The 25,289-nt window shown below is 38.1% G+C and overlaps 1 protein-coding gene across 6 annotated transcripts in view; it reads left to right on the top strand.

Moving 5' to 3' along the window:
• The window catches only part of ETV1 (ETS variant transcription factor 1), a gene marked incomplete at its 5' end in the record, with an annotated part of 65,100 nt that overhangs the window by 2,072 nt on the left and 37,739 nt on the right, over positions 1 to 25,289 (top strand). For 2 of the 6 annotated variants that reach the window (XM_082499597.1, XM_082499595.1), the window contains 2 exons: positions 1,157 to 1,217; positions 10,638 to 10,691. In XM_082499597.1, coding sequence (XP_082355723.1) covers positions 1,157 to 1,217; positions 10,638 to 10,691 — 115 coding nt within the window. Of the gene's footprint in view, positions 1 to 642; positions 691 to 1,156; positions 1,218 to 10,637; positions 10,692 to 25,289 lie in introns of those variants that run through there. The other 4 variants (XM_082499592.1, XM_082499593.1, XM_082499594.1 and 1 more) reach the window with 4 other exon arrangements.

The following is a 25,289-nucleotide window of genomic DNA, read 5'->3' as shown; positions in this document are numbered from 1 at the left end:
AAAAAAAAAAAAAGATAAGCTGCTGCAGAACTTAGTCTGCAGAGAAAGTAATTTCACTTTAAAGAAGTACAGTGAGTACAGCATAGAGGAAATAGTGGTGATTCTCTTGTCATACAAAGTAAAACATAAGGGGAAGTACAAAGGATTTCCCATTTCTGTTTGCTATTGCAGCATCTCAGGTCTTTGCTTCAAAATTTTTGCATGCCAGTTACAACCCTGCTAATAAAAATACTCAGTCATTGCTCAGGCAGAACTGCTGAAGTCCAAGAGAGCTTTATCTGGGGCAGATATTGCAGGAGGAGGCCCAAATTGTGTAGGGAGAAGTAGTTCACCTGTAAGAAAGATTATAATTTTTAACTTTTCCGTGTATTGCTGAATGAGCCTTTTATACTACAGAGCTTGGTTAAGATTCTGGTTGTTATTTCAAGAGTTGATAACACAATAAGTACTTCTTTTTTATTAATAGGTGTAGAAAAATCATTAACTGCAACATGAAAATACCTACTTTGTCTGTATATTTGACTGCCAAAACAGAATTCATGTACATTGTTCTTCATGAAAAAATGTATTTTCAAACATATTTTAATCTTATGAAGAGATTAAAGGTGTGAGTCTTTTATCCGTGTCTTCATCTTTTTGCAGAACTCTTTCAAGATCTGAGCCAATTACAGGAGACATGGCTTGCAGAAGGTAAGGGGAAAAAACTGCTTGTAAAAACAGGAAAAACAACTCTGGAGGGGGAAAAAAAAAGAAAAAAAGTCCTGAACTTGCTGTCTTAATGTTCAGCCCAATTAATTGAGCTCTAAAAGAGCCACCTCATGTGTCATGCATACATTAGAGCCTCTGATGAGTTTGTCTTTGGGGACTCTGGGGCTGCTCTACCCAGTGTCATCACAAATTACCAGGAGAAATTGCTTCCAGCTCACAATCACATCTGCTTTTGGCAAGAACTAATGCACCAAGACTTCAAGTTCTAAGCCTCTGTTCAGATTTTAATTGCAATTGATCAGGTTTATATTATTGTACCTCGAGAGACTACATACAGCCAGAACTGGGCTTGCTGTTTCCTTTAGAGCAGCACATATAATTATTTGGTGTTCTGGTGGAGTACTTTTCTGATGGCAGAAATTAGTTTCTCTGGGTTCATCGGGACGGGATGCTTCAAGATTTAAGTGCAAGTGTCTTCTTTCCACCTTGTTCACAACACAGAGCATTAGGTGTGTATGGCATACTTAAAAAGTACTGTTTCTTTTTTTTTTTTTTTTTTTTCTGAAGCCTTTAAACATTTTGCATGTTATTTTTGTCTTCATGCTTGTAGTTGTGAGATTGTGTACTCGGTGATTAGAAAACTGGCATCGGTCTGTTTTACACCTGCTTGTGCTTTTAAGTATTTCAAATAATCTTGCAGAGCACATTCTACTGAAGAGAGAAGGTTTAAGAACAATAATGTAGAAATCTGAATTTAGAGTTGCTGTTGAGAGATTCATTTAACAATAACAAAAAATGAGCTGCTGCATTAAGAGAACTTTAACAAAATGCAAGGTACCTTTCTGCTTGTTGAAGTGTATTTGTACTCTTCAGCAATATTTTCTGATTATTATTTTTTTATATTTAATATTTCAAGAATAAAGATTTTTATGCATTGTCTGTTCTTAATATTTCCGGTTGAAATATTTATGTAAACTTCTGCATCTGAAATAAACAAGATTTTGATGCAAGTTAACATAATCTCTCCAAATTTATCCTGATTTAAATGAATGTGAGTATTCACTTATGTTTAATTTTTATCATGTACTGGACTATGCACAGTTGTTTATAGAATAGATGTTGTGCTTTTTTGGGAAAGGAGGAATGTTGGGGTGAAATGCTTGCTGCTGGTTTTCATAGAAAGAGGGAAATATTGCTGATGACTACTTGCCTGCTTACTGATTTTGTTTTAACAGCATTATATATAGTTAGTCAAGTTCTTAACCTATAAGTAAGTTCTGGGGTATTGTTTATTTTGCTGACATTTTTATTCTCCGAGCATTATTTTTAGCATGTGGTTATTCTGTATATAATGAAAAAGTCATCTTTAAGTTAACGGATCAGAGGATATATTTTTATGAATTAATATGGTTCTTTCCTAATCATGGAAAAGAGGATGTCCTGTACTAAGATCATTTTTTTGTAGTACAATGATCAGATACAACTGTAACTGTCTCCCTGTGGTAATTTTCCTAAGGATCTCTTTATTTTGTATCGTCTCATTCATTCTAACAAGCCAGAAGTATGTTAAAATACTACCCTAAATATACTGGTTTTTGATGGAGAGAAAAACTTTTAGTTTGATTTTTCACTGGCATGGTTGTTTTTGTTTCTGAAAATGATTAAATGTCTTTGATCGTAAGTTAGAAAAATACAGGCAGATTCATAATGCATGTGCAGATAATAATGTAAGTTTGAAAAATAATATGGAATGTAAAACTGATTCAATCATTTCTGTAGGTGCATAAATTACTGTAATGGCAATTTTTATTCTGGAGGCACTGCTTAATTTAGACTAGAACGAGTTGTTTGAAAGCCTTCTTTTCTCTTTAGCTGACTCTATTTCACTTAATAAATTTACATAGGTTTTGAGAGAGAAAGGTGTCTAGTCCTGTGTCAGCTAGGTTGAGAAACCTTTGTAAAAGCAGATAGCATCATCTGGTAAGTATTTAAAAAAGAAAAGAAAAAAAAAAAAAGTTGCCTTTTCATGTAGCAGAGGATAATAAAGCTGAAGAATGTTATAACTTTATTTTTCCATGTGATATTACAAATAAATATTACGGATTTTTCAGTGTTCTAGAAATATTTTAAGAAATCTGTGTGTTTCAGGCCATGCCATGGTTTTAGCTGTTCCATAAAACACAAACTTTGCACAGCTTTACTAAAGGCTGAACTAAAACTGAAATAAGAAGTGAAGATGAGAAACTCAAATATTGAGTTATTAACTTGATCCCAAATTTTTGTTAAAAAAATCCCCACCCAAACCAACTTTTAGTAGTCTTTATAATATACTAGTGTTTGAGGATGTTGTAGCTCTGCTCAAATGTCTACATGATTGAGCTTAGCCAGGAAACAGATTTTGAAATCAGACTTGTTTACCCATTGCTGGATGTGTCCATTTATGTTCTTCTGGACCTTCATAGGCTAGAAGTCTGCCAATTTGGCAGCATCAGTAATGTTTACATATTTCTTTTCATAATGCTCTGGAGCCAGGGAAATGACCATGAAATTTTAAAACATCTTGACCCTTTTTAAGAAAAGCAGTGGCAGCTGACCAGGTTTCTCCCACGAGTTCAGATCCCCACTGGGGAGTAACCAGGTCAAAAATCTAGTTATTAGTTAGGAGAAGAAAGTGAGTTGCATGTTAAGACACAGAAAACATGCTTGTGGACTTCCCCCCCTGCCCCATAGCTACATCACATATTTTAGCCTGGAGATTTTTACAGTTAATGTCACCTGTGAGAAGTTGGTGGTAAACAAGTAAACACAAAAGAAATGTATTCTTTTCCGATTGAAAATGGTGGGAGGTTCACTCACAGATATTAAAGAATTAATCCCAAATGTAAACAGTTCAGTAATGTCTTTAACATTTTATTACTCCATAATTAACCAGCTGAATACTGGTTACAGAAAACTTAGGAATGTATTCCACTAGCCGTGTGCTAGATTTTTATGGAGCTAAGTTTTGCGTCTTACTCTGTGTAACATTAAATATGTAGGAAAGAATCTAAATTCTTTTGATGTATGACTTACTCTGACTAAGGTTCCCTCATGTCAGTTGTTGTGCAGGACAGAAGATAGATTATAACTGTTTCCTGATGAAATTGGAATTGGGAAGCCTTTAATAATTGTTTCAACCTTCAAACTTGACAGGAAATAGTTAAAATTGCCTATTGGTAACCAAGGCAAATATTATTCAGATATTATCTTTTGTTTTATATTTAAATAACTTGACGGCAACATTTTGTCGTGATAATATTATAAAATGACTTTATTGATTCTTTATATTTGGAATCAGATTGGTTTTGGCAGATAGCAATTGTTCGGTGACTTGAAAAAAATGGTTCAAATATTAATCTAATGTTATCTCATCATGGTAGCTGTTACTTCTTGTTCTGGAATCAGAAGAGAGAGAACAAATTCTTAGTGAGTGAAAGTCTCCTTTCCATTATGAAAGCATTTGATTTTGAGGGAATAATAGATTAACAAAAAACCAGATTTTTCTTTAAAATTACTCTTTCAGGTACTAGTTTCTCCTAGAGTTTGTTAAAGATACGTAAAAGGCATCCCAAGCAAAGATAAATAAGGAATTTATGAGCTAGATTTGCTTCTTAGCGCAATAGATAATATGCTTCTCAGATGGTAATAAACTGAAAAACAAAATATAATGTTCTTTAGGTCACTTGGAAAAAAAAATAAAAAATTAAGTGAACAGTAAGTGGCTTGAAAGAATAGCTGACGGCAACGCGTTCACGCCTCTGCTGCAGCTTAGCTAAATTGAGTGGATGGCTACTACAAGCTACCAGCATTTAAAAGCCAATTCTTGGTGTCTGGAAGTCAGTTATTTCTCTCAGATAATTAATACCCAAATTTGGAATGAACTTCAGGAAATAAGTTTCTGCCCTCCATTCTCCTATCATGAAGGATGCACCAGCGTCACGCTGATGTCTAAGCTACTGTTGACTTCTAGTTTATTTCTTAAATGAGGAGGATGAAAATGAGTAGTTTCTAGTTCTCAAAGGATTATTTTCAATTAAAGTAGTAGATCTTCAAATATTAGTCTAGTTAAAGTGACTTTATTTAAATCAGTGAAGATGTGTAGCAGCTTACTCTGGCTGAGTAGCTCTCTTCTGCCAAAAAGTTGTAAAATTTACTCAGTGTAAGGCAAATGCTATGCAGCCATATTCAAGAACTGTACACGTTTTTATAGGAGCAAAAATAGTCAAGAAATAATAATTTAATACATCCGTGGCTGAAATCTGCCTGATGGAGACACACACTCTAAAAAGCAGTGAAAGGATTTTCATTTTGGAATTTGTAATACAGACAATAGCTGCCTTTTTTTTTTTTTTTTATTCTAGTGATCTGACGGATTTGGCTTTCAAATACTCATAACTTGATCTTAAATATCTGTGAACAAAAAAAGGAGAGAAGTTAGATTAGGCAAAATGGGGGGAGGAAAGGGGTGCTCTTTTAAAAAGAAATCCAAAAGAAATAAAACCACCAGACATCTACAAGTCTGAAAGTCTGTGTAGTAATAAACTTTTTAATGCTTTTCTTGTTTGCTGGAGAAGTAGATGCCTTTTACTCAAAATAATAATTTTCAAAGGCATAGTGAGGTTTTTGAACCATGAGGGATGTAGTGAAATGTTAAATATGACTGTTCCTTTTAAGCTAACTTTTTTCTCATTTTTAGTATAGCAGCAAATGAAGAGCAGATTCTACAAACCCATCTTCGTATTCCTAGGGATTATTCACATAAGGAAGAATTTTGAGATCTGGAGCTGGTTTTGAACTGCTCTTAAGTTTATTAGTCAGAGCATCTCACTTTATGTAAAAAGGGTTTTGGGTTGTTTTGACAGCAAATCCGGTGCTTATGGGAAATAATATTTTTTACCATCTTGAAATTTGTCACTGTTTTGCCTTCTGAATGCTTCTTTGTTAGAAACAGTTGTTCCCGTGGAAAAAAACCAAACCCCAACAACCAAAACCACCCCCCCCCCCAATTCTTTCAGGAATACTTAAAATTTATACACTCTTCCAGATATTCAGAAGTGACAATGAATCAAAGAAAACTCAGTAGACTTAGTACTGTTGAGGCCTGAACCCTTATTTTAGCTAAAGCCAAAATACTGCTGTTCGTATATAATTCCCTGTCAATTTCTATTTCTTTTGCCACTTTGCATAAATCATTGGTATTTTGAAACGAATTGCTCTCAGCTCTAAAAGTGAAGCGTGAGGTCAGAGAACACAGCACCGCAGGAAGTGTTCTGCTACCCAAAATAAAGTTTTAAGTGAAGTGAGGAGGTTTGCAGCTTCTTGTTTTTCTGGAAAGTTTCCGTTTTTTAACAGGAGCACCTTTCCCTGGAGTGCAGCTGAGCTCTTGGAAGCAGCTTGTGATTGGGAGAAGGAAGAGTTAAATTTAAGCCCTTTATAGTTCGTTTAACTTTTCATTTATTAAATACGTTCCTCAGCAGGTCTGTGCTGCATCTTGAGACAAAGCAGTGAAATCAGTGTGTTTATGCCTAAAGTTCAAGTTTACTTTGCTGTAGCTTTCTGGAAGGGTGTGACATGAAAAGCTTGTGGTTGGGGCCACATGGTTCATGCTGGACTGTGTTTTTGTGAATGGAGGCAGAACTCCAGTTCTGACTGCTTGTCTTGAGGAATTGCTTCGGAGATCAGCTGTCTCATTCACTGGCAGAAAGAATGACTCATACATCTTCTGCCTTGTTTGGCTCCAGGTCATTGTTACAGTGGATAGAGCTGGTTTTAATTAAATATTAACTCCTTTTGTCCTGGATGCTTGTTAGTGGGGACTTTTTATTTTTGTTTACTTGCAATGAAAGCAAGCTAACAGGCCCTAGTTTTCAACTTTTTTTTTTTTTTTTCCCCCCCGAATTGCTTTCCCTTTGCAAGATGAGCTGTCAGTTCAGCTTTTCAAAGGCTTTTAAAAGCTCTAAAACCGACAAACACGTATTAAGTATTTTTGTGCTGTGAATGTTTGCTTTTGGCGAACTGATTTGAACTCGGTAGGTAGTGAAACTGTAACATCTAAACTGGTAACATCCTCAAGATCATCATTAACATTTCTGCACGCTCCCAAATCCTCTTGAGACATTATAGCGATAACAAGAAGAAAAAGAAAACTTTTGGTAATAATCTAGACTGAGCTGGAGAGCTTCTGCTGCAGATGTTGTCTGCTTCAGGAGTCTGAGACTTGATGGCTCTGAATGTGGAATGAACTAATGTAGCTGCTTCTGCTATTAGCAGTAAAAGCCACGTGCTTAATATCCTTCAAAACCTTTTATTAGTCTTTTGGAATATACTTGCCTTCTCAAACCCCCATAATTAAGTAGCTCAGGGAAATATTCTCGTTCAGTTAGACGATCGTTTCAGATATCTTTCTCAATTTTCCTCTGAATAGCAAAGTAAAAAGAAAAAAGTTTTGGTGATTTATGCGTTGTGTCTTGTGTTGAGTATGTTAACAGAAGACCAATGAAGATTTTATGGCAGCCTTGCGGAACTGCAGTATTTGTGAATAAAAGAAAAGAGGAAATGAATGGCATACGCATATAAATGCGCAGACAGTTGCAGCACTGCAAGTTACATTTGCCTTTCGGTCATGCAGGTTGAAGCGCCTTTACCTGCCTAATTTGCTGCAATGTCTGCCTGTAATTATCCAAGCTCAAGGTACAAAAGCCCTCTTCCCTTGGGATAACGGGGTGAGGTATCCCAACGATTTGCCCTCTCGAAGCACGATGCTGGCAGAAGAAGTCTGCGTATTGGGCTGGTGATGGTTGCTTGCATTTCTGCGGTATGGTCATGTGCGAGTTTCAGTTCTGCTAGTTTAAAAATAATATCGGATTAAACAAAGGAATAACTTAAGTTCTCATTTCCACCAGTTAGCGGGTCCTTTTAATTTCTTTGTATAGGCATGTGGGCTCCTTTCTAAGGTACTGATGCTACTCGCATTAGATTCCAGTAGGAAATGTATGTTCCTGGGTTGAACGTTTTGGATGTTGTTATTTGTTTTCTTTATATTGGGCAGAGTTCTAAACGCTGCTTAACTTGCAGTATTCCTTTGCCTACAGAGGCTTTTAAGGCTATGTCAATGTTGTATTTAAAATACATTTTGACAGCATAGTCTCCACCTATTTCTAGAGTACTGATAAAGTGATGCGCCTTGATCTCTATTAAATATGCCTTCATAAATTTTGGGGATCCGTGAATGAAGTATATTTTTCTTGTTTACTCCAGACCAAATCAGGGGTAATGACAGTATCTCTAAAGTAATATACTGGTTTTCTGTGACAATTCACCCAGATGTATTTTATTTTTTCTTACTCTTTGGCTGGAAAAAAAAAAAAAAAAAGACCTCATTTACTGATACATACATATATCTCTACAACAGATTTGTTCTGGAGTAAGTCGAATTAAACTGATAAAACCAGAATAAAGCATCGGTAAAGCAGTCTGGTGCATGGAGTGTGCTCTGGAAAGTTATATAAGATTGCTGTCCCAGTTCCGCAATTGCTAAATGTAGCCTCCCGGTTTCAACAGGAGGGTTTTGTTCTTTTTTAGCCTTTTTCAGTTAGCCTGGATTCACAAATTAACACACACACACACGCACACGCGCATATACGTATATATTAAAAATGCATGTGTGCGTGTAAAAATTTGGAGTCATACTAGCCTCCTTGCTGCATCTGAAAATGATGGCTGGCTTAAGAAAAACGTGTGGGATGTGTCTTCTGTAAACATGAAATTATTTGATACAATTACTTTAACTCTGAATGTGCTCACAAACCCTTCAAAAACAATTGGAAGTGTACGAAATCCTTAGGAACTGTTTTTTAAGTAGGATACCTTCATTTCATAATTGGATTCTTCTGTGACAGTCAAATATTTGGCATTTTTGTAGGGAAAATGCCTAACATTCACATGCAAGTGAATTTCATGAAATGTCAGAAATTGTAGAGTGTTAGTATTTGGGCTTATATTGTCCCTGAGTTCATTTTTGGTAAAAGTCCTGTGGTTTCTCTGGAGGAAAGAGAAACGTAATGCATCAAAAATACTGAGAATATTTGGTTTGGTAAAATACATGTTTTACGCAGCTTCAGACTTTGAGGAGCTAACATGTCCACGGAGGTACTTGTTTTGTCTAAAAGAATAGGTTATTGAAAAAAACGAACAACAAAGCAACAATAGCTATGCTTTTTTTCAGAGTAATGCTAATTACACTTCGTGTATTTATCTTACTCAAACTTCTTTTCAAATCTGTGTTTGCAGATTTCCCAAGGTCATTTGTTCTTAAGGGGTATTTGCGGCAATTAAGACAGTGGGACTTTAAACATTTATTTTAAAACCAAGAGCAAATAATTTTTTGGTATAATGAGCCTGATTCTGAACTCGGAAAAAACCTCTCAGTTAAGTCACTAGAAATATTTCCTGAATAAGGAGTCGAGATCTGGTCCGTGAAGAGTACTGTAGTGCACATTCTAAGTAATTGTGAGTAATTATAATTTAGTATGTATTTTTAATTCAAACAAATTCTGTTAAAACTAGTAGCAATTGCACATATACAAAGGGGAACATATGCTTCCTAAACTTAGAAAGTGTTCTGAATGGCATTAAAGTTACGTTTTATCATTTAACTTATTTAATAGTGCGATAGTCACTGTTTCGATGAATGATTTTATAACCACTGTTTACCTCAAATCTTCTTGGGTAACCAGATCATGGCAGATGTTAACTTTTAATAAAGATCATATGAATTATTTTCTTGAGTTTAGACAAGAACTGTGTAAATGGAAATGTTTTCAAACAGGTAATTTTATGCAGTTTTACGGCGAGGATTCTAGTTAGTGTATGTTGAGGAGAAGATGACAAAACTTCAGAGACAGTGAGTGGGATCTCTCTCGGGAGGTACCCGGGACCGGTCGTTCTCCGAAGATGCTGCTTCTCAGCGTAATATTCTGCAGTTACTCAAACGTATTCACCTATAATATGCACTCAGTGGTATTTCAGCTTAAATGGTTTAAAGGAGTTTACAACACAGTATGAGAGATGGCTACTGTCTTAGATATACAATGGAAAGGAACTGTGGTACCACAGACGCAAAATTATGTATCAGCAGACCGTGAAACGATTGTGTTTTATAGCTCAGGTTTGTGATGAAAGTTTCCTAAAAGTGAAGAAGATCTTACAGGAGGTGATTGGATGTTAATAATGATTCTTCCTTTCAATAAATCTTTTTTTTTTTTTTTTTTTTTAAATGTCTGAAATGTTGTCATTGAACCAGGAATTCTGTGGTCTGGTAAAACAGTTGTTGTTTTTTTTTTTTTTAAAGTATTTAAAACAATAAAAAAAAACCCTACTGTGTTGGCTGACTGCCATGAAAAATTGGAATGGCTTTTAAGTAAGCTGAAGGTGTGGTAGTTTGGGGTTAAAGATGCCTAAGTGCTAAACGCGAGGATTTGGTTTTACGCAGGCTTCCCGGGCAGATATCTTGACCATGAGCACTGCTGGGTTTTACCAGTGGCGTGGTAGGTCCGGAGGCTGGTGCAGGGAGCGAGGCAGGGCCGGTGCCAGTGCCAGCCTCCGCGTCCTCCCATCCCCATCGCTCCGTGCCGGGGCTTCTCGGGGCACTGCACGGCACAGCTTCACCCCAGAGGTCTATCTCGTATTGAAATGATGCGCTTGCCTGACTTTCATACCCAACAATGAGGGGAGAAAAAAAAAAAAAAAGCCTAGTAGCCTAGTTTTAATCTTGGCTGTGCTTCAACTTAAGCAGAAGAGTCTTTATTTATGCTTTAATGGCTTCTTTTAATTCTTTCCTTGTTTTTGTTTTTCTGTTTGTCTGTTTTTTATTTTCGTTTTCCTTTCTTCAGCTCAGGTACCTGACAATGACGAGCAGTTTGTGCCAGACTATCAGGCTGAAAGTTGTAAGTACAGTATGAATCATCACTTTCTTAAAAATGCCTATTTGTATATTTATACTTGGGTCTTCGTATTTGTGATTTATCTTGTTGTTATCCGTGGTCATGTGATAGTTCCTTTCGCTGGTCGGTGACATCAGCGCGATGAATAGATAATAAAGCAAGTGGCGTTTTTGGCTGCACGCCAAAAAAGAAGTTGTTTGGGCTGAAGGTATAAGCTTGAGCGGAGGGCCCGGTCCTGTAATTCCCACCCCCCCCAGCCCCCACGGAAGCAAGGGAAAAACTCAGGTTGTGGAGGTGGAGGCAGTTTCTCTGTCCGTGGAGTGAGGAGAGGGGCGTGTTGAGCCGGTACGGGTCAGATAACGGTGGGACGTAGGAGACAGCTCTGCTGAGCAGAAATCGGGCTGCTCGGTACGTTTTGCGTGGAAATAAATAAGTCAAATTCTCCACATAATAATTCAAACACGGCCACTCCTGAAGCTTTTTTAAGTCGTCGTAGTGTGTGGCATTTTGTTGCTTAAACGCAATTTCCCTTTGAATTAAAGGGAGGAGGCGGGAGTTATGTTAAGCTGGATGCTTTGCGTTGCTTGCTACTTTACTTAACGTGTGCCCAAACTTTTATATTTTTTTTAGCCTGCACCCCTCCAATCTTGCCTTTGCCTGCTAAAGGGCTGCTATTCTGTTAAACGCTGGCTCGCCTTCGCTCTACCTGCTGTTCTGTGGGTTTGGGTGGTCGCAAGGGTGTAGTAAAGAAATGGCATGAGAAGCATTATCTGACAAACTCGGAGAGTTCTTGGAGCTTCTTTATGCATCTTTCTTCTTCATGGCAAAGCTTCGTCTCTCCATCGTCAGGGATCTTTTCTGAACAGTGTCTGCTGATTGCAGTAGAGCGCCTGGTAGCTTTTCCGTTTTGCTAAATAACTTAAATAATTTATCCTATCGGAGTGAATTACTGCAGTTCACTAAACCAGATAGCTGTTAAATACAGTATTCGTGTACTGAAATGTTAGGATTAAAATTAGAGAGATTAGAAAGAATTGCATTAAAATAGTCTTTAACGCAAAAAACAAATTCAGACTTACTGAGTTTTCTTATAAACCTTTTAGAGGATTTTTTCCAGTTATTTAGAAACTTTGAAGAAGAATTTATTAAGAGTATTCATAACAATATTTTCTGGGGAATAAAGAAAAAAAAAAAGGTTTTCTCATTCCCTGGACTCTGATAGTATACCTTGACAGCAACAATTTATTTTTGTTTTACTCTAGAAGCTCCTGTACAGATACTAACTAACAATCATGGTCTCTTTTAAACTTTTAAAGTTGCCCTTTGTAACAGTTGGTTTTTTGTTTTTGGTTTTTTGGTTTTTTTTGTTTTTTGTTTTTTTTTCATCTCTGGCTTCAAAGACTTTTTTTTTTTTTTTAAATTAAATTACAATATGAAAACCAAAACTATTCTATAAGTTGAAAATCGGATACGTTATCCTACATATGGAGCTGTGTCCAAATATAGTCATGTATGCATACGTCCTTTGTGTAAGAGTACAAAGTTCAGTTAGGGCTTCTATTAACCCACAATTATCGTTACACAACAAGTCAATGATTCTTGGAAAATAATTTGTGAACTGTGAATGAAAAGCTCCATTGAAGCTGGTCACTGCTTTTGGTGATAAAGAAATTCTCCTAATATGGCTTTTTTATTAATGCTGTTGTATTTCAAAGTTCCTTAGCCACAGCTTACACAGTATTATCAAAGGAACATTTATTTCTTCATTTCAGTTGGTTTCTTTATCTTAAGTAAAGGTCAGGAGAGCTTCCTGGAGAGTTACTCTGGCAAAGGTTGTGGAGTTTCAGACGTGCACTTGGATATAATATATGTAGCTGTGGGCTCTGCGAAACAGGAACAGAGATCAACATAGCCAAAGCCATGGGGAAATTACTGCTGCAGAAGTAGCACAATTGTGACTGTTTTCGCTAGGATCCAAACCTGCCTTCAAACTCCATTATAATGACTTACTATATATAATCTATAAGTTCGTACGGTACTTGCCCTGTTACTGGCCGGAGCCTGGCAGGAGCACTTAGCTTTTTCTTTCTTTTTTTTTTTTTTTTTTTAATTATTATTCTTATTTTTTTTTTTAAAACATGGGAGGGGATGGGCAAACTTTCATAGGTTCAGTGTTTAATACACTTAATTGAGCCAAAAATGGTGAAGGACGGAACTGTAAACCAGTGCAAGGGTGTCATAGCCACTTAAATTCAGAGGCAACCAAACTGTGGTTTGCTGCACAAATTTCGTTTATGGAGCTGTTTATAGGTATGGGCGTGCGTATGGGATGTGCAGAGTATTTAAAGAAAACTGAAGTGCTCCACTGAAACAGTTACAGGCTGTGGTCTGTAAAAAGGTACAAAAATTAGTGACACTGTTTCTAGCTTCATTGTTTGAGAAATGGGCTTTAAACCTGAGGTAGATTTGTGGTCTTAAATTGAAACTTGTGACATTGAAAAGAGCCCTAAGAAACTTCGGTAACAGTAGCAGTTCTGGAAAGCTGTGGTTGAAACTTTTTTGACTAGAAGTCAGGGAGTTAAGTCAACTCCTGAAGCAAAGACGTGGAAGGTAGCGGAGCAACCCGTACCGCCAAGACCGCGTGCTGTGTGCTAGCGCGAGCAGGATTAAACGTCCCTTAAAGTGCCGTGGATTTTGCGTTTCTTTTCTGCCATAATGATTTTAACTAGTAAAACTGTACTGGTATTAGTAACTAAGGGAAACATTTAGTTTAGATTAGATATACAGTCCACTTTATCCACTTAGGGATTTAACTTCAAAGCTAGCTTGGGACCACGAATATTTCGATTATGAGTTGCTATTAAACTTCAATCAGTTTTCAAAAAGCAAACATGATATATGTATTTATAGTTAGGTGTGGGCTTTAGATATTATGAGTAAGATCAACAGCAAGCGTAACTTCATGTGATGGTATTGACGTTACTGCAGTTAGGCATTATTTCTAGCTAAGGATCCAGCGTGTCAAGCTTCCCCTTAATGCTTTAAACTTCAGTTTATCTGTTTAAAGGTGAATTTATTTTGTTACTCCATTATGTCTTCTGGAAAGAGGTCCCTCCTACCATTATACTCTTAAAAATGTCTGCACTTCCAAACCTGTCTTTTTTGTCAGTGTCCAAAGCCCCTTCTTGTCCATCTTGTATTACCTTTTAATTAAGTATTTTTTTAACTTTTGATAGCTGTCACAAGGAACCTTTTAGTAGTTTAGCTCAGTGACAGCGCAATGAAGAGTAGGTAACAACTAGCCTGTTCGGATGAAATTTGCAAAACAAATCACAGTTTAGGTTCTCCTAAACTTCTGCTTTCTGCAGTGACTGAACTTTTTGAGTTCTAAGGGAGAGAAATGTGCATCAAAAAGATTTTTTTCGGCTTGCAATTACACTGGAAAAATATCACAATTGCCTATGAAATAGTGTAATTTTCTTACTCTTTCATTTCCATTCTCGTAAGAAGTAAAAGTTCGACAGAAAGAGGGAGGAATCGCTTTTACAGGCATTTACTTGGAAATTCTGTGTTAGGCAGGTTGGGTTTGCCCCATTCTGAATCGGCTTCGACACTTCAGCTGACCTGTTTGCTATATATTCCAGTTACTTCCCAATGACTCTTCTTTTAGCAGTTACGTGAAAAGTTGTGTAAAGCAAAAATGCAAAATCTGTTTCTCCAAAAAGGTGTGTGCTTTTCTTTTTCTTTTTTTTTTTTTGATCAGCGTTCTGTATGTGACACTTTCTCCAAATTCTTACCTAATTCGTACGCCTTACTTAAGCTGCTTTGCTGCCCTTACAAAGTCAGTATTCACGTGTGGAGAAGGGTGACCTGTGTTAACTTCCTCAGATAAGGTTTCCTATTGTTTCAAGTCCATTTTCATATACTGAGGAGGAGCCAGATCCTGAACTGGTTGTAATCAGTGGCGAGGCTTTCAGGCACCGTAGAACAGCAAGGACTTTCCCATCTAGGAGTAAAAATGAATAGAGTGTTCAGTTTGCTCGAAGTCAATAGCTGTTGAGGTGAAGATTGCTTTCTGCCATTGTTTGGATGGTTTCTATGACAGACACAAGAGGAAGTAGGTAGGATTTGCTGATGTTTAAAGGATGTAGTTGGCAGAGAAAACTTGGTATTGTCAACAATACACTGATTTGTAATTGGACCTTGGTACAATTGGTTATAAATGGGGATTACCCTGCACCAAACCACATTGCCTGGTGTCTTAATAGCATAATCGTGTTTTGTTTTAATAATATGTATTTACATTCGTCTGTGCTTCCAGAGTTTGGGATTTCTTTTTTCTCTTTCTTCTTTTGCCCTAAAATGTAGGTTAACAATCTAAAATTCACGATAAACTCTAGCTTTTTGCTTTTTATTTGATATTGAATTTCTGCTAATGAGGATTTGTGCTGTGCTTCACCTTCTTGATCGGTTTCCTTCCTTCTCTTTCATTTTGTTCCTGTATTGTTTCCCTGACCATCACAGCCTTAACTTAACACTGCCAAGGGGTAAATGTTAATGTTAGACCACAGCTGTTGACAGTAAATGGGAAGGGCTGGCTGTAAAATCTGTGCTCCTCCATCTCTGATTAAACTTTAAGATAGGAAAAATACTTTTTTAGTAGTGATTTTGTCGCTGATCTTTCACGACCTTTATTCTTTCTCTTACCTCTGTTTTTTTTACCTCCAGGTTTAGCAAAGGAGCTCTTTCAATGTAGATGCCAGGAGCCTTAAATTATTCAGGGATGTGCTTTTTAGATGCTCTGGCTTGCAATCTTTAAAAGCCTGTTAAAGAGAGATTCTTTACATCGGCTTCAGGTAGCTGTATTCTTCTGTCATTTTAACTAATGGCTTAGGATATTCCAAATGCAGTTTAAATGAGGAAAAGCTTTAGTATTTATTTACATGTTTGCAGCATACAATATAATGATTTTTTTTTTTTTGCAGTATCAGGTGGAAAATGCTCTGTTTGTTTTATTTGCTTTCTGTGACTTAAATTTCAAAAGTGCATTTCATAACTAGAAGAGCATTTTCTGTTTGGTTTTGTATAGCAAGAGCTGGTTAGCAATTGGTAGACATTAATTTTCTCCTATTTTGACATATTTTGGAGAAAAAAACCCACCCAATTAATACAAAGTAGAAGACACCAGAATAATGTAAGTTCTGATGGGCCTACAGAAGTCAAAAGGAGATCTGCTTACTGGGTTTGTTATTGTTTATGATGCAGAATGGTTTAATTTTGCAGCTTCTAGAAAAAAAAATTAGTGGACTGAAAAAAAAAAAAAGACAACATTTTTTAACGTGATGATTCACTACATAGGCAGCTGGTAGTCATGTCTTTGTAGTGCACAATGTCCTAGAAATTGCAGTTGGTAGTGTTTTGGTTTTCTGTGCGTGGCAAGTTGCACACACCAGCGTGTTTGGTTTTGGGGTTTTTTTTTCTTTTTTTTTTTTTTTTTTTTTTAAGTCTGTTTGGCTGGATTCACCTTTTCTTTAAGCGTAGCTCTGCAAGTGTGGTGGTGCAGCAGGCAGTCTGACAAATGCCCTCCAAGGTGGTGCTAGTTATTCTTGGTGCTTAGCTATATTCCCTGGTAGGGCTTTCTGCCGCAGCTGTGTTTTGTTTCTTGCCACTTGTCTTGAAACTACTTCCTTTCATAGGTCAGCCGTTGTCAAATACAGAGACGTTTAGTTATTTATTAGTTTGTGCCCGACTGTGGCTGCGACGGATTCTTTCTAAAGGGCTCTGAGAGTCGGGGCTCTGTGGCTTGTTCCTGCCCTTAGCTTTGCATGACCTTGGGCATGTTGCTTAACATCTTTGTTTCTCGGTTTGAAGTAGGTACAGAAATGCATGTATCGCTCTGCTGTGAGATATACAGCTTTCTTAATGATCACTTATCTAGAGATCTCAAAAGCATCTTACAAAGAGAGTCCGATGCAATTGCTGTTGTAAGAGCTGGAGAGGTCAGACTGAGGAGTCGATGCTGACCACCTTATCTCCCTTCATAGTCGCCTTAGATAGCCTCACTTCTTTCATTGTGTCCCTGAGCACTTGTTTCCTTTGTTTAAAGCAGGACTGAAACTGTTACCAGCTGTTAACTTTTTTTTTTTTTTTTTTTTTTTTTTTTAATTCTCATTCAAAAGAAATTAGGAATTGGTGTCTTTCAGAGAACTTTGTGGGCTCATTTTGTGGTTCATGGCCGGGCATTAGCCTGTGCTAATATGGATTTTTTTTCCTTTCTTCTTCCTCAAGAGGATTTTTGGAAATATTTAAATCTGCCATAGTCATGACCTTTTCCATAATTGCAAGGTTTAATTCTTGCAAGAGTTTTACCAAAAGGCAGACTGTCAACCATAATGCCTTTAACTTGTGATCTTAATAGTACAGAATTTGTGGGTTTGCTTTGATTTTAATAAGCAATTTCTGTTTATTTGCTTTTCTGCTTCTATTTTTTATACTAGATTTCCAGCTTTGAAGGTTCTCCTGGATTGCAGTAGTGGTAGTGGCGCAGAGATTGTGTAAATACTGGTGGTGGCAATAGCACTGTGAAACAAGTGACAATACCCCATCGAGTTACATATAGCTTTTGATTTTTAAGACTTTTAAAGTGGAAGCGGTTCCTTTCAGAGTGCCCTGCATGCCATGATGTGAATACTATTGCTAACGAAAAGGTACCTCTGGGCATCCCAGCAGAGACAGCAGCCGCGCTATGCAGATGTGGGTTAACTGCACGGGGCCGGTGTGAACCCGATGGTCTCCAGCTCTCTGGGGCTTGGAGGAGCCCAAGCAGCCGGACAGGGCTCTTCTTGTGGGGTTTTGTCCCCCTGTCTGCCCTCTGGCCTTCCACTGGCACGTTCCTGCTCGGCCAAGCTGACTTAGTTTCCTTTCCCTCAGAGCCCCATCCTTGTTTGCTGGTTTTATTGCAGATTAAAGGCTTAGGTTGCATGTGGGGGTTATCAGCTAACGAATAAACTTCAGTCATCCTGCCCTGTGATAAATCTGTCTCGTAGATCAAAGATGAGGCATGTAGACCTCTTTTCTTTCAAATGGTAATTTCTTAAGGCTGTCAGATCACTTCCTAAGTTCTGTTTACATAAAAACAAAAACACTAAACATATTTTATTCAAAATGTTGAATTTTCAGTTTTGAAAAAAAAACTTCCATTTCCTCTCTGAGGAAGCCTCCCCTCCTCCCTTCCCCATAAGGACACGGTGAAGATCCCATCTGTGGAAATACAGGCGAGCTTCACACTGTAACTTGCACTCACGGCAGTATTTTCGTAACACTACAGTTATTTCTGTTTTAAAACAGTTGTTTAGTTAATTTCATCAGGAGTATGTATATGTATTAGAGCATCTGTTCAGTTCCAGTTGTATTAAACAAAGTATGCAGAAATTTGTTTCAACTGTATTTTCACACAGAAACCAAACAAGGCAGATTGAAGGGTCTTCGTGATTCCATTTTGATACAAAACTGTTATTCTCCTTAAACTGCTTTCCACACAGTGTTTTTGCAAAATGTGTTTTGGGTTCCAAGAGCAGCCGAAATAATGATTTGAAAATCCATAAGCTCTGAGATGACGTAAAATAAAGAGGCAGTCTGCAGGCCGAGTCCATCCACTTCTATTTATTTCATATGTTTCTTTGGGTAAAATGTATTTACAGTCTGTATCATTTTTTTCGATCTTTTTTTTCTTCTGCTTGCTACCTCAGCGCCTGAACATAGAAGTCGGGCTCTCCCACAGACTGCCGTGAAGTTTTCAAAGGGAGAAAAAGGGAGGAGAGAGTGACAGTCCTCAAAACATCAGTTAAGCATTGGAGAGGCTGTGACACGTTCGTGTCTTGTCAGACTGATACCGCTACCCTTCTGTAAGCATACAGGAAAAATAGCCCTTGTTTCAGGTTCTGTGTCCTTTTGTTTTAGTCCTGTGCATTTCAGTCAGTACTGGGAAGTAATTACGGTGGAGCCAAGTATAAGCTGATAAATATGCATAAATGACGACTTTTTTTTTTTTTTTTTGAGTTTCAGAAGTTGTCAGTGTTTTTTCTAGGAATGATCTAAACCTGCTCTAAACTAGTAAATGGAAAACTGATTGCTTTTTCAAGGCATGTGCTCCAGTCTTTTCCCTGAGAAGGATTCTTTTCCTTTCACTTATTCTTCATGTTCTCCCTGTCTTTGATGCATTGCTTTTACCCATTTCTGGATTATAGCTTGACCTTGATGAGGTGAATAGAGAAGTCAACTGTCTTGGTAAAGGATATCTTTATTCTTACGTATCTATTTGTTCTGTAAGCTGAGGATTATGCATGTTAGAAAAGAGTGAATCATTAGCAACTTTATTTCTGGTTGTCTTTTTTCCCGTGGCTGTTTACGAACTTATTCAGCAAATGTGGTTGCCAGTAAGTTAATGTAGTGAAATATTTTTTAGCAGTGACATTTACTGCCAAGTCCTGCAGTCACTGAATAGGAAGGTTACTGACTGGCCAGGTTTTTGTCTTTAAATTTATATATTAAGAGTCGTCATCAAGGACATCTGAAAAATAACATGTGCAGAAACAATTCCCAGTCTTGCTAATTAGATCCTCTTTGCTCAAATATTGTTTCCTTTCTGCTTCTAATGTATACCTAAAAAAGATAAACAGTACAATTTTTTTTAATACTCTGTCTTTGTGCTGAAATGGAGTGCAATGTTTCCTTATTAACCCATCCGTAAATAAAATTTCACATGACCAGAGCACTAACGTAAATGGAGACAAAAGAGACTTTGAAAAGTGTGAGTATTCAGTAAAGACCAAAAGTTTCAAGCATGCAGGATTAGAATTTGGGAGCTGGATTTATACAAGTATTTGTGTATATATACACAGTGTATACTCAGTATGTATATATATACACGCATCCTGTATATACCTGTATGTGTATATATATGCATACATGCATAGAAGAAATATACGTGCTATGTAATTATCAAGTCTTACTGATTGCACACACGTGTAAAATAATCATACAGCTTCAGGAACAAGTGGCTTCAGAAAAAATGTGCAGTGCGTGTATCGGTAATGTGCGTTCAGTGGGAATCTCGTATATAGTAAGAATGCTTTAAGTAGCGGCAGAAGCCTTAAATATCTGTGCTGAGAACCAGAGCCTGGTTGCAGGTGGTCAAAATTCCACTGGCTCTAGAAAGAACACTTTGCTAAGAGTCTTTGAATATCAGACTACTTATTTAAGTCCTGACTTTATGTTCTCAGACGTAACCACTTCTGACAATGGCTTCTTTGTTTCCCTGTTGAATCAGTGATAAAACTTGTGAGCTGAATTTTATAGTTGACTTATTTCAATGGCCCGCACCTTTTCCAGTGGAGACTGCCCTTTTTGCCGTGGTTTTTGGTAGTGAACTAAAGATTGAGATTTCAGCCTTGCTTTACTGAACTATAAACTAGTTCTGTTAGAGTTGCCTTACTGGTGAGCACTTGTGAAAAATTAACGTTGACGCGTGAAGCACATGTATGCAGAGTGGTGACAGTCTCCTTCCTCCAACGAAGTAAACAAAAATCTCATTAGCTACCCTGAGTTTGTATACATATTTTTGTTGGTAAAGGCAAAATCAAATTACAAATCATCTTCTCAAAATGCAGGTTTGCTCCTTTTGGTGCCTGTCATTGAGAGTTGCTAAAATAAAAGCAAGTTGTAAATGATCTTTAATTAGTTGTTTAATTCATGCTAGACAGCGCTCACTGTCTAGTCCATTTCATTATTTATTAGCTTCTGTTGCTTTCACATATTCTTGAGTAGCTGACTGACAGACAGGCAGGATTATCTGTAAGGATAATCTTTTATTATGAGGATATTCCTATTTTACAGGGAAGCAAACTAAGACGCTGGTTATGAACCTCTGAAGGGAGGCTCTTAAGACTGAGCTACTTCAAACTAGAAGGAACCTTCTGACACCAGTTGTTTAGATTATGAACAACAAATGGCAGAACCAGAGATTAAACCCAGTTTCTTTCACGTATTGTCCAGCTGCATCTATATCTCTTGTCATGAATGCATTGGAACAGAACAACGAAAAAATAGTAACTAGATTGATGTAACTTGAAACTTTTCCGTAAGTGGGGAAACGAGGCAGAATCGGTTCCTGTTTGTTTTCAGCTGTGAGCATGCTTTCCTAAATATCAGGTTGATGATACCTTTAAGGCATTAAATACAAAAAAAAAAAAAGAAATTGTTAATTTTAAAGCTTATTGTTGCTTCTGGCAAAAATACTTGTTATAATTTCCAAGGTTTTCTTCATAATTCTGTTTCTACAGTTAATACCTATTAAAATCCAGACCGGAAACCCTCAAACTGCAGATTTACCTGAAGTGGAAAGTGAGCGTGTGTGTAAAACGCTGGGATATTATCTCACTTGGATATTTTAGTAATGGAAGTTACGTAGTACTTAGCCATTACCTCTTACAATTTAAATTAAATTTTGGAAATTGCTGCAAATGGAAATCCTGTCCTCAGAAAAGCACACAGACCCTGATTTAGTGGCCAGCTCTTCTCTTTGCATTTAACTTTATTGATAATTCCCAGGTAGGAATACAATTTAAGTTTTCTCCCAGGCTTGCTTTTAAATTCAGACCTTCCTCTTTAGCAGGAGCTCCGAAGGTGGATTGCCTGTCCTCGCGCCCTGCTTGGGCGCCACATACATTAGAAGTAACTGTAGCAGCAAATGCCCCTGACCTCCTCCCAGGGTTTTAACACGGAAAGCTAACGCAGCCCAAGAGCAACCCCATTTCTCTGTGGGGTCCTGGAGGTTTCAGATCCAGCATAGAGGGATTAAAAATTCTTTAGATTACCCCCCCCCCCCCCAATCATTTTACGCTATCCACAGGTTTTAGATGGATCACTGCAGAACCCAGCTGCTTTAATTTTTACTAGGTTACTGCTTCCTCCTCCAGAGAGCCCTAAGCCTCTGTTTATTTTGGGGGCAGGGGGAGAGGGAGAGCTTTTCCGCCTGCCTCACCTACTCTCCTCCGACATCAAAGCACGCCAGTTTGCTCCTCCTAGCTTAATCCTCCCTTTCTCCCTCCCACCAATGTTCTGCAAATTTCCTTATATTCTTCTCGGAGTTCTCCAGTGTCCGTGGCATTTGTCAGCAGGTTAACTTTTGCCCTGGAGATACTGGCTGGGAGGCAGAGCCCCTCTGGCAGCTTTCCCTTCCTTTCCCTTCCCCTTTTCCCCCCGTTTTCCCTCCCCCCCTTCCCTCCCCCCCCCTTTCCAATAAAACATTGCCCGTGACAGCATTTCTGTGAGATCGCTGCTCTCGGAGGCTGAGAAACTGTGTCGGCAATTGCAGCTCCCACTGCGTGAAAGTACCTTCTAGACACTTCTTAACTAGAAGCTGAAATCTCTTGGGGGTGGAGGAGAAGAGGGATCAGCTAACCAAAACCGTGTCAAACCACTCCTTTGCTGCGGGATGGAAGAGGAGAGACAGTCTTCTAACACTGCGTGGCAGCTGAGCCAGTTAGCAGCTGCCCAAATATAGTGTCAGTTTACGCCAAAGGACCTATAGTGTCCTAACACGGTGTTTGCTAGCAGCCTCCTGGAAAATTTGCCTTGGAATTGTCCCGTCTTTGGGTTTAGGGAGTAGGTTAACTTTTATTGATATTTACTGAAAGCTTCCCTCACCCCCCTTCTCTAGCCAGGTGGGCTTTTAAATTTTTGCTATATTGAATGCACTCGCAGACTTCAATTTTCAATTGGCACGGTCCTTTTTAAAGGAGAAGCCAAGTGGCTACAAATACCTAAATTATCTCAGTGGTGCCTTCGGCACTTCTACCATCAGAAAGCTGCAGGTGTACCCTCAGTAACGCTAATGAGTATTTCAGAAATTGCAACTGTGCAGACAAGCAAATGCGGGATATCTTGCTCTAAAAATGGGGTTTTATAGCATTGAACCAATTATTAAGCTGCATGGGTGCAACCTCTAATATTGTGCCCCCTCTTCCACACCATCTGGGAACCCCTCCATCTCTCAGGAAGCCTGCATCCCTCATGGCAGGAGCATCTTGGGTGAGCTGCCCAGAAATAGCTACACTGGCAAAAATTTTTAGTGTCTTAGCACACAAGCTTTAGAAAAGTGCATTTCAGTTGAAGAATGACATTTATTTCCATTTGTGAAGAAGCATCTAGAAGAATTTCTTTGCTGAACAGGGGCAGGACCGTCATGTTTAGGAGTCAGATAAGCTGTGCTGTAGGGAAGTGGTGTGTTTATACATTATAATGATGATTATGGTTGTCACTTTTCCCTGTGTACAAATGCCCTCATATAAACCTGCTGTATGGATAGTGATACAACTTTGATGTGCTGTAAATACAGCAAACCCATCTCTGTTCTCTCCTTCAACCTTTTTTTTTTTTTTGTCTTTACCTGTTATTCTTAAAGGCTTTATGTTAATGCCAGATCATAGTAAAGATAGGGAAAAATTATGGTGGATATATAGAATTAACATAATCTAGAAATGAACAGGAGATTAAATTAATTTAAAATTGATTTTCGTCAATATTTATTTTTTGTCTTTTAGTCATTAATCTGTAATGCTTTTTGCTTAAAAAAAAAAAGGAAAAGGAAAGAAAAAAAACCTCTCTTACTCCAAAGCAAGAGCAAGTTATTTTAGCAAGCAATGCTTGCTAATACGGACGCGTTACTGCAGATTGTGAGGTTCAGAATTTCCCAATATAAGTCATAGGAAAATGTGCTGTTATTTTCCATCTTGAAACTCTGTAGTAGTAAACAGGAATAAATTCCAGCTTTCAGTGCAGTTCGTCTTCACCTGCTTGCTACTTTTTCCTAATTCAAATTCAGAGTCAATATTTTTTTTTTCTTCTCATACCGTATCATCTGAGAATAATCCATGTAGACTCTGAGGACAAAATCCCACAATTTTGGGCTGTCTTTTATTCTCTTCCCCCCCATCCCTTCCCACCCCCTGAGGATTTTAAAGACTATACTATTATGTAGTATTCGTGCAATGCGGTATTCAAGTAGACCGTTAATTGACATGCACAGTATTGTGTGCTTTAGGCTGGAAGAGAAAATAAGCAATTTGCTTCATTTTGCAGAGTGAGTTCTAACTGTTATTAAAGTGCATTTGTAGTTGCATATTTTCCAGTAAAGGTGACAGATTACTTCAAAGCTGGTATTTTCTTTTTGTTAAACAAGGTTCTCAAATAGATCCATCTTGCCCACGTATTCTATTCTTGCCAGTTGGCTTTGAAAGCTGGTGCTTGGGCTCATCGTTCAGAACTAGCTTCCAAAAAATGAGGTCCCATGCTGTTTCTATCTATTGAGCTGGTAGGGGCTGGAAGGATCTGATCTGAAGCCAAAACGAAGACTGAATTGATGGAATCATATCTAATGAGCTTGCCAAATACTGCCCAGTCATGAAGTTCCACTTTCTGGGAAAGAGAACTGAGATGAGGGGTGGCAGAGCATTTGCTGTGATACCGACTATCCTCAGGTTTTCTTCCCTGGACTTAGAGCCAGACCACCACGTAGGAAAGAATTAGCTTTTCGTTGAATGCATTTTTACATGTTTATGTCTTGTTCCTCTCTTCTGCATGCTGCTTCCCCATTTTCTCCCCCGTTACATACGTGCATTTGAAGAGGAAAAAGCTTACTGCTCTTTATTATGGTATTACACATGTTTTGACCATACGTCGTGTGTCATCGCAGTGGCATGCTTGCACATTCAGAATGCTTATTTCCATTTGACTGTGTGGGCACACACAAACACCCAAACACACGCGCAGACTCTGTTTCAGGTGAATGGTCACCACTCAGTGGGACTAGATGGAGGCCCGTTGTCTTTAGGGTTGAATTCTGCATCTTAAGCAAGTTCTAGTTTTCTAGATGCAACCATAAAATGGAGAATAATACCAAGATCATACACTTCTTCAAAAAATTACCTGATAGGATTGCTTAGATTTCCCCCCCCCCCCGCTTTTGTAGCAGCTTTCGTTTGTGGGATAGTGAAAGCTCAGATCTCTTGTCTATGTTAGGTTTTTATATAAACTGCCAAGATAGTCTCTGAAACCACAGTGGTGATACACATCTGTGTGTCAGATATCCAATTTGTCACCAGCTTCTTCCAATATCTGGCAGAGAGCAGGACCTAAATGAAATCCAGTTGACTGGAGCGCAGCTAAGATCTGATAGAGGTGACTTTGATAGATCAAATGGTTGAAGAACTTGGTGGAGTCTGTGTAGATGTAATCTGTTCAGACACTTTTAAATCAGTCCACAGTCTTCAAGTCTTGCTCATCTTTGCAGCCGTTGCAGTGGTCAGAAACAAAAGGTTTTTTTTGCCATGGTCTGGGCAAGAGGTTGCCTGGGGTGAAAATAATTGCAGATCTTGCCTTGGCCATACATGCTTGAGGTTACTTCTGTCTTCAGCTGTTGCAGTGGTCTGTATTTGTAGGCTTTAATTCAAAATGAACGCTGTAGCTAGAAAGACTTGGTTACCAGCCTTTACTTTCTTTCCACCCTCCTACCTCTCTTCATCTGTCACCTCTCCAACATGA

Source organism: Vanellus vanellus (assembly GCF_965231255.1).
Source record: "Vanellus vanellus genome assembly, chromosome: 2".
NCBI classification, from domain to species: domain Eukaryota; kingdom Metazoa; phylum Chordata; class Aves; order Charadriiformes; family Charadriidae; genus Vanellus; species Vanellus vanellus.
This window is presented reverse-complemented; position numbering and strand designations above follow the sequence as displayed.